General features: G+C 33.3%; 1 protein-coding gene across 1 annotated transcript; it reads left to right on the forward strand.

Annotated features, from left to right (window-relative positions):
• The first annotated feature begins 4,433 nt into the window (after nt 1-4,433).
• On the forward strand, nt 4,434-5,084 carry LOC116568953 (ATP synthase F(0) complex subunit C2, mitochondrial-like). Its single transcript, XM_032304811.1, has one exon. The coding sequence runs from the start codon at nt 4,491-4,493 to the stop codon at nt 4,893-4,895; it is 405 nt and encodes a 134-aa protein (XP_032160702.1). The 5' UTR covers nt 4,434-4,490; the 3' UTR covers nt 4,896-5,084.
• The last annotated feature ends 8,195 nt before the right edge of the window (nt 5,085-13,279 follow it).

A 13,279-nucleotide genomic window follows, 5' to 3' on the forward strand; every position in this document is an offset into this window, starting at 1 on the left:
TTAGACTTCAGGATTTTGTTTTTGTTGTGATAATGTTGGAGAATGCTCTTTAAGAACTGTACATTAAAATATTTAGAGATGATGAATAATATCACATAACTAATTTATTTATTTAAAAAAAATTTTATTTATTTATTGGACACAGAGAGAGAGACAGAGAGAGGGGGAATATAAGCAGGGGGAATGGGAGAGGGAGAAGCAGGCCTCCCACTAAGCAGGGAGCCCAATGTGGGGACTGAGTCAGGACCCCAAGATCATGACCTGAGCCGAAGGCAGACACTTAATGACTGAGTCACCCAGGTGCCCCACCAACTTATTCTTAAATGGTTGAGGAGGAAAAAAAAATCTCCACCTGTTTGAAATTATTTAAAACATTTAGCAATTATAAAGACTTAGAAAATAGAAGGGAAAAAAAGATAGATATAGAAGACACGCAGAGAAGAGAAAACATCTGAAATCATACTCTAAAACTTCCTGAGGAAGCACACAAAAAGTAAGAGGATGGAACAAATATTAAAAAGTGTCATTCAATAACATGCTCTTAAAAAAGAAGATTTGATGCTACATATTAAAAAAGGAAAAATAGGTTTTCTGGAAAACCAATACAGAATTGCTGAATCTAAGACATACTGTAATAAAATAATAGATATTAACAAAAAAGGGAAAAAAATACTTGGGCCCCTAAGAAGGAAGACTGAGCCACTTATAAGAGTGATAATTATATTATAAACAGATTTTCTACAGTATTTTTTGTAAGTTCATGGAATAGCATATTTAGGAAACTTGAGGACACAAAATGTGACTTAGGAAATTTATACCTAAGAAAATGACCCCATAGATTAAGAAAGCAGATACAATTTTAGGAATATGAAAGCATTAAGGAAATATTGTTCCTGTAAGTTCTTTCTGAGGAATTCACTAGAGCATGTACTCCAGACAACCAAAATAGCTGGAGAGATATCAGCATGAGAAATGGTGAGAATTGGATATATAGTTACTTATAGAACTAAAAATAAGTAATGTTTATAAAGGACAGAGTGTGTGTGACACATAGAGGGCTCATGTTTTGTAAATATAGATACAATAAAATTATTTAATAAGCAACTCACTAGTGAAATATTTTTTTTTATTTTTGTTGATTTTTGTTATTATTTTATTTTTCTCTTTGCATACATCCCCCTACTCCAACCTCACCCTACCTGGTGCTGGAAGAATAAAACCTTGTAAAGTAAGGGGGGAAACAAAAGAAGGGACTGGAAGAGCAATGGGGGAAGCTGATCTTAGTAGATATTAAAACATAATTCCTCTAAATTGCAAACTGTAATACTAATAAATGATTAGGTGGAAAGACATATGTAACAGAATATAAAATCTTGATAAGAGTTCCAAATTATCATGAAAATACAGCTTTCAATAAAACTGCAGAAAAGAATGGACATTATCATAAATGCTATAATAACAGGATAGTATTAGGAAAAATGTAATTTTTTATACCATATACCAGAAAAAAATCAAATAGATTATTTTTTTTAAATGCAACCATATATGTAACAGAAAAAGTATGAATAAATTTATAACCCTGGAGTAATCTTTTCTAACTATGTCAAAATCTAAAAATTACATGAGAATAAATTGATGAATCATCATGTCATCATCACAACAACATTTTTATGGCCAAAAAAATCACCATAAGCAAAGCAAAAATACAAATAAGATACTGGGAAAATATTGGTATATTAGAAGAAATAAAAGTAACAATCAAGTATGACAATGGACTAAAGAATCAACAGTTTAGAGGAGTTGCAAATGACTAAACCATATGAAAAGATGCTCAGTTTTGCTCATAATAAAATAAAACATTAAAATAATAGCACATTATTGCTTTTAACCTATCAGATTAGCAAAACTTCATGTTTGATTTTCTGTTAGGCTGTAGGAAACTAGACCCATACACTCTGGTGAAAATGAAAACTACTCAACCCTTGTTAGCTAACCCTTGCTAAGGAAATTTGGCTGAATCGAAGAAAATTGCATGTACATTTCCATTTAACTCCATAATCTCACCTCTACAAAATATCCCAAAATAACTCTGAAAAAATATAAAAGACCTATACAAATGTTATTCATTGCTGCATTATTTAATAGCAAGATTGAAAATATACATAGGGTACTGTTTGTATAAACTGTGTTTGTATATAAACTTGTTTTATACATCTAGACAATAGAATAATCCATACCTAGAAAAAAAAGTGAGAAATTTATCTTGGTATATTATGTCATAATCACCAAGATTTATCAAGGGGGAGAAGGTAGAGAAAAGCGTATGTCCTTTAATTTATCAAGGAAAGAAAACGGAATTATGTAACAAAAGTTTTAAAATGTGGGAGAACCTTATAGAGTTAGGAAATACATCAACCAATTATAAAGTATAGACTTTACTTAGATGATAATTTGAAAAGCAACAAAACCTCAAAGACAATCCAATAAATTTGATCATTACTGGAAATATGATGATGCTAATAAATTAATGTCATGCTTTTAGGTATGCTAACTATACCACAGTTTTATTTTAAAGGAAGAGTCCTTCACCTTTAAGAGTAGATAAGAAAATATTTACAAATGTTATGACACGTTTGGGATCTTCAAAATAATCCAGGTAGAGAATAAAGCTGGAAATGCCACAGATGAAAAAACTGTGACATGTATTGTCATTATTGAAGTGATATGTACACGCAAGTTTATTGCATTATTTTTTTGGATTTGGTATATGTTATTTTTTTAAATAAAAAATGTTTTATTCCAGAAAATATATGCCCCATGATAATAAGCTATGAAATAAGATATTGCAGTAAGTTTTATCTTTAAAATAACACAATTTGAAAAACTGATAGAAAAAAATATATTAAGATTAAAGATTAGGGTGCCTGCATGCCTCAGTCAGTTAAGCATCTGTCTTCAGCTCAGGTCATGATCCCAGGGTCCTGGGATCCAGGCGCACATTGGGCTCCCTGCTCAGCAGGAAGCCTGCTTCTCCCTCTCCCACTCCCCCTGCTTGTGTTCACTCTCTCTCTGTGTCCCTCTGTGTCAAATAAATAAATAAAATCTTAAAAAAAAGAAAAAAGATTAAATATTAAATTAAGATATTAAAGATATTAAGAATTTCTTTAATTGCATTCACTCTACTTCTGTTATCTCCCAGATACATAATGTCCAATCAGTCACAATATGGTTATCAATTCTACCTGCTAATTATGAGTTAAAATCCTTTCTTTCCTTTGCTATTGGAATTCAACATCTTTCACCCAGTATTGAGCAATGCATTTTACTTTTCTCAAAATGTTCTGTTCTTGCATTATTATTACTCTCCCACCACGTCTAATCACCTATTTGGAGTATCCATACAATTTCTTCCGTTCTTTGGCGACCCTTTGCCCTAATTTCCTAACCTTCATTCCACCTCAGCCTTCTCTGCCTGGATGTCCTGTGCTCATTTTTCAACACTCAGCCCAAACTTCTCTGTGGATTCCACACCTCCACTCACCATGACCCTTCTATGAAATATTTTATGATCTACGCAGTTGAGGAGGCTTCTCTTTTCCCTGTCATTAACCATTCTCCACAGATCCTCAATGGTGACTGGCTTATGAGATTCATCATGTCAGCAACTGTGTTTTGTCCTTTACCCCCAGAAATATTTTATCCATATCATTATTTTTATTCTTAACATATTCATCTTGTGAATGTTGAACAAAATTGCATCTGTCTTTTAGAGACAGGAGAGGTCACAACTGCCTATCTTTTGAATTATGAAGATAAAGCCACTCCACATTCTTGGATACTATATTTTATACCTTATGACGATGAATAAGGCATTTACAACTGGAACACTCGCAGTGATTCTTCAAGATGTTAATGATAGACAAGCCACTTCCATGCACTCAGGATATTTACATGTAAGTTATTACAGAAATTTGGCCTTCAGATTTTGGCATAGAGAACAAGAGAGCAAAGTTGATGGATAACCAACATACCTTTCCTGGAAAGAAGAATCCCTTCATCCCATCCTTACTATATTGTCGAGCAATGCTTCTCATTTTTCTTCCCTGTAACAACTAAACCTGCTTTAGTTTGCTTCAAAAATTATAAAATTTAAAACTAGAAAGGACCCTAAATGATGACCATTGTTTAGCTCCTTGCTTTCAGGGAAATAAGTTTCACATTTTAAAATTGTAATAGAAATATATTATAAACTTTTGTAAATATATATATATACTTCATATATATAAGTTTTATATATTTATAAAAGTTACAAATCTTTTTTCAAAAATTATTGACATTAATTGCAAGCATGCCTTTTCTGGTATTTTAAAATTATACAGAGATTTAAAAATACAGGCATGGCCCCCTCAACACCCCCCCCCCCCCCCCCCCGCCCTCTCTGTCTTCTCGGCCCTGGGAACAGCTCTCCTGCCACAGCCCCTCATCCCCAAATGTATGCCCGTGCAAAGTTCATCTCCACCCCGTTCTTGGTCAGGAGCACCTCTCAGCTGTTGAGCCGATCACTGTCTGCAGTGGTGCTAAAACCACCCGAGACACTTAGAGATGAGGCACCTTATAAGGGCCTCAGCATCTTGGCAGCCCCACGTCCCCTGACCTCACTTATTCCTAGCCGCAGCTTCCAAACCCACACCATTTCAAGGGACATCGATACAGCAGCCAAGTTCATTGGGGCTGGGGCTACCGTGGTAGGGGTGGCTGGCTCTGGGGCTGGAACTGGGACTGTGTTTGGGAGCCTCATCATTGGTTATGCCAGGAATCCCTCTCTGAAGCAACAGCTCTTCTTCTACGCCATTCGGGCTTTGCCCTCTTGGAGGCCATGGGGCTCTTTCGCCTGATGGTGGCCTTTCTCATCCTCTTCGCCATGTGAAAGAGCCGTCTCCACCTCCCATAAGTCTTTCTCCCATGTCTCGTCTGCCCTGTATATTCCTTTTCCTATACCTCCCCAGGCAGCCTGGGGAAAGTGGTTGGCTCAGGGTTTGACAGAGGGAAGACAAATAAATACTGTATTAATAAGAAAAAAAAAATAAAATAAATAAAAATACAGGTATGCTCTTATTCCCATTATATAAATGGAGTACCAAATATGTAAAATTTAATTTACTTACAAAATGTATAAAACTAATCAGCAAGAAACTACATCTTGAAAGCTAGATTTCCTGATTGTTGCTACATTTTTCTTTACAGAATACCTGATTGCTTAGAACTCTTAACCTAGTCTGGGAGTATTCTGAAAACACTCTTCTTTGGCATTCTAGTTATGTTATCTCATTCCCACAGTGTGTGTAATAACCCACCACTGAAGAAAACCAAAGAAATGTGTGCTTTATATTATCAGGCCACCAAACGCAATCTAGATGGAGCTAAAATCAACTATATATACCGGAACTTCAGTAGTTTTGCAAGCTGAGCAATGACAGCTTCTGCTTAATCAGAATTTTCACTTAGATCAGAAATACGGTTTTATATAATGCCATAAAAGTGTTTAGTGGTTTGCTCTTGAATAACTTATCTCTCACTTAAAGCAATATTTTACAAATATTTTTGCAGGAATGTCTTTTATCACTTTGTAGTAACAAACTGTAAGCCAAAATCCACACATAGAAAACAATACCATTGCTCTGTTATACATCAAAAATCAACTGTTAGTTCGTAAACCTTTTGCCAGAGATATGTTTTACTAAAAAAACAAGGGACAGAAATTGTAAACAATAAATCTGTAGCCACAGATTTAATTTGTTTTCAATTTCAATTCCAGATAGTAGTCTACAGATTGTTATTAGAGGTATATTAGAAATTTTGGTTTCTAGAACATTCTTTTTATTAAAAAATTGTACAACTCAACTTTTATCCCATTTTTTTTCAAATCTAAGGTATTTTAAGTAACTAAAATTAGAAATATTCTTTTAAAACAACAACAAAAAACAATTACCATTATAACTGTCTTTATTAATCAGGCTTCTTAACACTATTGCCATAACAAGTAAAATTAAAAAAAAAAAAAAAAAACAGTGGCTAAACATACTAAGCATTTCTTTGTCCCTGAGGCAGAGGAATGGAGGTTGGTTAAATAGACTGAGTGGCTCTCCTCTAGGCTGTGACTAGGGGTCCTGTTTATTGTATCTTCTGGCTTTGCTGTGTTGTTGCCTTATGTTTTCCCCACTCAGTCTAGTCCTTATGTTGCTGTGTTGAGGGATAGTATGTGGAAGGTACCCCAAATATTTAATCATTTTGCTTAGACTGATACATAGCATTTCCACTTGCATTTCACTTGTTAGCACATCTTCCTCTCCCACCACCCCCCGAGCCAACTGTGGAAGTTGTAGGGGAAACCGGGGTCCATAGAAAGGTATATAATAAACACTGACAAAATTTAACAGTGCCTGCTAACTGTTAAGTAGATATAGTAGAAAGTCAGTAGTAGGACTACCTTAACTTGAGCTATGCATAAACCAGATCAAATCTGATACTAATTTAAGAATATATATGTGTTGTGAGTGTTGTATATTGTATAAGACCGATGAATCACTGACCTGTACCCCCAAAACAAATAATACATAATATGTTAATAATTTTAAAAAAAAATTTTTTAAAACTTTGTATAACAACAAGATGGTCTTAAAACTAAGTAAAGAAAATTATTCTGCACGTGGAGGCGTTTATTCATTTTTCCAGTCTGTGTCCTTTAAATTGTCATTTAACTTCTCTAGTTTTCCTTTTCCTTATTTTTAAGTGGTAACAATAATAATTCATGTTCCTGATAGCAAATGTATGGAGTAAATAATTTCAGATCACTTTAAGATCACGGATTTATGAATTAAAAACTATGAATCTGATGTACAAACTGCTCCAACTGTTCCAATGATAATATATGTATTTGCCTTACTAAAATTGCCACTTATTAATCCAACATAAAAGTAGTTCATTTTCCTTAGGCTTGAGTAAGGATGCCAAATAATTTCTTATCTTTCACAATTTTCACCAACATTATAATTTTATTATTGGCCAGAGTGGTTAATTAAAATATGAACACATTTTAAAACATTTAAATTAAGTAGTATCATTGGTATAAATCTACATGAACATGCTAGATCATATTTTTTCTCATACTTTACTCATTACAGAATTAAACTTCCTGAAAAATCTCAGTTGAAACTCTTTTGGTCTTTCTAACTTGTCCAGATAAAAATGGAACTGTTCCCAATAACAGCATCACTTATCATTTGATTGCAGATACTTTTTCAAATGTAATGAACTGAAAGTTAAGTATTTTAAAGCTGCTCCCTAATTGTGGTCTTATGATTAAACTTAGATTAAATTTAGATTAAAAATAAAAATAAAATTATTTTTTTTATTATAAAATTCTTACTGAACTACAGTAGTTCAAATAGCTGATGGCAGAATTTGTTTCTGTATTTTGAACTGTAAATTGCCAATAGACTATCTTGCTGGAATGCAATTTTGATCTTGAGAACGGAACTACGAAGGTTATAAATTTCCTAGAATAAGTGGTTCTGTGATAAAGTACTGACTATTCCTTTGGAATATGTTGAAATCACCATAATTGCCATGAATAACTATATCAAATAACTACTGAGCATTATAAAAAATAGACTAAATACACATACATTATTACAGCATCTTGGAATATACAACAGGTTAAATAAACTGGTAAATATTTTACCAGTTCAGTAAATCTAAATTTTATTTTATTTATTTTAATTTTTTTTAAGATTTTATTTATTTATTTGACAGAGAGAGAGATATCACAAGTAGGCAGAGAGGCAGGCAGAGGGAGAGGGGGAAACAGGCTCCCCGCTGAGCAGAGAGCCTGATGCGGGGCTCGATGCCAGGACCCTGAGATCATGACCGGAGCCGAAGGCAGAGGCTTTAACCCACTGAGCCATCTAAATTTTATTTTTAAAATTTAAATTTTATTTTTAATAATTTTTGAGACCAGCCTCTATATGTTGCTATATTCACAAATTTTTAAACTGAATAGGCAAGGTTGGACAAGGTCTTGTGTTCAATCAGGATTCACGGGTGAAGTCTGGAAATTATAATTTAAAAATTGCTCACCTAACCAACCTGCTAAGACACCAGACATGAATGATATGGATAAGTAAGCCACACATAGGTACCAAACAGGTATTTGGGGCCTTGATTTGCCACAATCCCTTGTTCCAAGTTGCATTTCATTCAAAACCCTAACATCCTTACCATTTGCTACTTCAGATTCTGTGAATAGAGTACACAGAATCACTTTCACAACCTTAGAACACTGTCCTGTCTTGTAGCTCTGGCTTCTGGTTCTGCTGCTCACACTGTTATATTGCTAGGAAATGACCCCCACCTATTTTGTGCTTCCATTACCCACACACTTTTGCACAGCCTTAATGACTTTGTTGATACATCACTTCTTTTAAGAAACCATCCCTGATATTTCTTTTCGCTCTTCTCTAGGTCAGGTGCTTCTCTTTGGGTTTTCATGGAAATTTACTTCTCTCCCACCATTGCACTTACCACTTACCCAACTGAGAAGACAGGAGAAGAAAAAATATCTGTCATTAAACTAGTGACTGGCACATATTCAGTACTTGTTAAATATATGTTAACCAGTAATGAAATCACTAAAGTAATGAGTAATAAATGAACAAAATCAAGCTGTGAAAGTTTTAAAGACACTGACAGGATTTAGTAGGAAATTTATTCCCAAGTGCATCAATATCACATTTTCACAATTCTTTGCAACTAGAAAATATTGTTTGTATGACCAGAATGTTAAAGCAGAGCCTCATAAACTATATATATTAATTTATATTCTGATAATGATGGGAAAGAATACAATCTAAAGAAATTCTTAATTAAGAATATGAAGATCCTGACACTATATAGCATTACTTTGAATTCTTCCTATTCAAACAACTTTCAACAAGAATAAAACAAAACAAACACAAAAAATAGATGAGCAAACAACAACAACAAATTGTTGTATGAGGCCTTCTCTAATTTTGATATAAACCATAAAACCTGACACACAAACTTCCTAGAAGCAAAGTCCCTGAGAGTACCCCATAATGGCTTTTCCTACCTTTTTCTTGCAAAATATGTAATACTAAAATGCATTAAACTCACTGGTATGTGGTATAACCCCCTTTTCTAAAAAAATTAAATTATTGGAATGAGAATAATCGTATTTTTCTCAAAAGATGATTAAGTTCAGAAAGGATTATTAAAATGGCATGTCTTATCTTTCTATTCTAGTCAGGAAAGAGAAGCTAATTTATAGACAAACAAAAAACTGAAACAACTTTAATGCTTAGCAAATAAAACCTTTATTATGAGAATATAGAAAACATACATATTTAGCTTTCCATATCATGCCCTTTTAAATTCACAAAAGGGCATAATTAAGATACAAATATAAATTTTCAAAAAATAAAAATTGATTTTTTCTTAGTTGGCCACACATATGTATGTGTATTATACTAAAAGGTGAAAAAAAGAGAATTTTAACATTCAAAACTAGAATTTACAATAAGCACCAAGAGTTTTATGTTAAAATAATGAGTAAAACTCTAATAAACTAGTGGACACCATTAACTCTAAATTTATCTTAATTCATTGAGAATGATGTTCATCAAGGTACCACTGATGCCATGTAATTTCAATATTAAACAATGAATTTCTATATAATGAAGCCAAACATTTCATATGTAATATATTTGATTTATTAATAAAAACATAAAAATGAATTTTTTTATATTGGTATTGCTAATCATGTATTTCATTAGGTCATTTCTCTTTAATGAGCATTGACCTGAAAAAGCACCCCAATATATTTTTACTAGTCAAATCATTTTTAAATACTGCTTTATGATGTAATATTTGATATTTACAGGATAACATAACTAACATATTTGCAAATTATGACATGTAGTAATAGAATGAACTCTGAGCCCATCACCCCCCTTCAGAATTAGAACATTATTAAGAACTGTGTTACTACTCTTTCCCATACTTCTGCTCTGTCCTTCAGAGGCAGCTAATACCCCAAATTTTGTATTTGTCCTATTTGTGGGCATTTTATAGTTTTATCATCTGTGCATATTCCTGATCAATAGTGTTGATTAGCTTAGTTCTTGAGCTTTCAAGAAGTGGCCTCATATTCTAATTTCTAATTCGTCTCCTGTGACTTAATTTTTTCATTTGTGTTATGCCCTGAGGAGCCATCTATGTACGGCATCTCTCTCTCCCTCTTGTCTCTCTCTTTCATCATCTATGTACCTAGTTGCGGTAATGTTTCATTATATTCCTTAATATTCCCTTCGGTGAGTATAACTATTCTCCCATTGATAGAGATTTTTATTTTTCATCTTGAGTTTTGTTTAAAGTTCTTGTATGTTTCTCTTGGTTACATGTGTAACACCTTCTCTAAGGTATATACTTAAAAATAATTGCCATGTCATAGTGTATGTAAATGGTCAGCTACATGATGTGGTGCCAAGTTGTTTTCCAAAGTAGTTGCATCACATTACACTCTCACCAGCAATGTGTAAGCACTACTCTTGGCCAATATCTTTATTGTGATACCTGGTACTCTCACACAACTTAACATGATTTAGCCTGATTACTAATGAGGTTGCATACTTTTTCATATATTAACCAACTGTGCTGTAAAAAGTGTGAAATATCTCTGTCTCCTTTATGTGAAAACATCTATTTACCCATTCCTCCTTTGTTTTCCTTATTAACTTGTATGGTATTTTCATCTATTCTGGAAAATACCCTCTACTTTCCTGTAAATATTTTAGTAAGTAGACTTTCAAATTTAAGTTTTCTAAATACAAGGGAAGTGATTTTTTGGTTTAGAGTGAAGTATAAATTCAATTATCTTTTTCCCCATTTGTAATACCAACTTGCACAGTAATATTTCTACAGTGACCTGCAATGCCATCTCTGATACATATAGAAATTTTATGTATGTTTGTGTCTGCCTCTGATTATCTTCTTCTTGTAATTCTTCCCAATGAGCAACTTATATCCAGTTTTTCTATATCATTTAGATAGACACAGGATGAGAAAAGACATGCAGTAAATTAATAGGAGCACTATGAATGTGAATTATTTACTTCTTGACTGATGGTTTGCTCAGTGTGTCACTCTTCTATGTGTTACCTCTCTTTACCCACATAGAATACAGATGGTTAGGACTGAAAAGTACTTTAGAGAATATCTACTACTCTATGCAGAATTATTATTCCCTTTTCAGTTTGGCAATTCATCTATAGTCCTCAATTTCTCCAATTCTGGAATGTTGTAGAATCTTAAGAAAACAATGCTATTCACCTATGCTTTTCTGCGCCATGTCATCACCTAGTTGCTACACATAACTTCCCTCCACAATAGGTGTTGGCTGTTGAGGAAAACAGCTAAAGTCAGTGTGGTTAAGGCATAAAAATGACCTCAGAAGAACTGGAAACACAGCGCACAATCACATTCCTTCTACTTTTCCTGGATGGCCTCATATCTACTCTAGCTATGGCCACACTGAGGACTGTGCCATTATGCATGAGCTGTGAAGAAGACTCGTACCATCACCCTTTTCATTTAACATTATGCAGTGAAAGACCTTGAATGTATCATCTCTTCCCTGCACATCCTTCCCTAGAAAGTAACGTGAAAGAGCAAAAATATAAGATACTTCGACCTCTCTCACAGAGTGGAACTTAAGTTCTGCTTTAGCATGATTTCAAAATTTTTGCAATTTAAAGCTTGTTTCTGAGCAATTATTCCAGTTAATAGTAATCCATACTTAATTCTTTTTAAAAGTGAAAATAAATTCATAACAACTATAAATCTTAAATACATATAGCAGCTACTTAAAGGATAAGAAAAAAGTCAAACTATGGCAAGTGAATCAGTGTGAACAAATGTACATCAAATATATAACCCTACTTTTGCTATCAGTATGCTTTAATAAGGCAACAATTACAAAGTGCCAGAATATATATATTAATATTATCTTAGCTTTTGCAATAAAGTATAGTTTACTTTTTATAAAATTTTGCTCTCCTATATGGAAGTCACTAACTACATGTACTTTTGAACCTCTGAACTATGGTTTGTTTGAATGGGGTTATGCTGCAAATACGAAACAAGCAACAGATTTATCATAATTAATATAAACAAACAATTGTAAATATCTCACCAATTTTTTTTGGTGTGGATTACATGTTCAAATGATAGAGTTTTGGATACATTTTGTTAAATAAAATGCTTTACTAAAATTAATTTTACCTGTTTCTTTTTCTTTTTAAAAATGGACCTACTAGAATTTCTAGTACTATGTTGTAAAAAAGAGATGAGAGGAGGCATCCCTTATTCTACCTGATCTTAGTGGCAAAGCTTTCAGCTTCTTGCCATTAAGTTTGATATTAGCTGAAGGTTTTTTTTAGATTTTTCTATATCAAGTTGAGGAAGTTCCCCTCTAATCCTAGTTTACCTGCTATTTTTATCATGAATGGACATTAGATTTTATCAAATAATTTTTCTGCATCTATTGATATAACCAAGTGATTTTTCTTTTTTAGCTTGTTGACGTAATGGTAACATGCTCCTAGAGGAATTAAAATTACTTGTAGCTTGCATTTGTGACTCACATTCCTATTGTTATAGAATAATTATAACAGTTATAGAATATCATATGAAATAATACTGTAGAATATGATTTTTACTTTTTCATGTTTTTATTTAAATTCCAGTTAGTTAACATACAGTTAATGTTAGTTTCAGGTATGGAATTTAGTGATTCAAAACTTCCATACATCACCTGGTGCTCATCACAAGTGTACTCCTTGATATCCATCACCTATTTAACCCATTCATCCCGCCACTCCCCTTTCCTCTGGTAACTACCAGTTTGTTTTGCATAATTAAGAGTATGTATTTTTTTTTTAAGATTTTATTTATTTATTTTGAGAGAGAAGAGAGAAAGAGCATGAGCAGGGAGGAGGCAAAGGGAGAGGGAGAAGCAGACTGCCTGCAGAGCAGAGAGCCCAATGTGAGACTTGATCCCAGAACCCCAGAATCATGACCTGAGCCAAAGACAGATGCTTAACCAACTGAGCTATCCAGGCACCCAAGAGTCTGGGTTTGTTTGTTTGTTTGTTTGTTTGTTACCGAATGTTTCACAAGTCTTAGTTTAAGATTCATGAAAATG

This window comes from Mustela erminea, chromosome 11 (genome assembly GCF_009829155.1).
Source record: "Mustela erminea isolate mMusErm1 chromosome 11, mMusErm1.Pri, whole genome shotgun sequence".
Taxonomy (NCBI): Eukaryota; Metazoa; Chordata; class Mammalia; order Carnivora; family Mustelidae; genus Mustela; species Mustela erminea.

Bases quoted from the DNA above. Each gene is read 5' to 3' on its own strand.
- LOC116568953 (XM_032304811.1), top strand. From the start codon at position 4,491: ATGTATGCCCGTGCAAAGTTCATCTCCACCCCGTTCTTGGTCAGGAGC.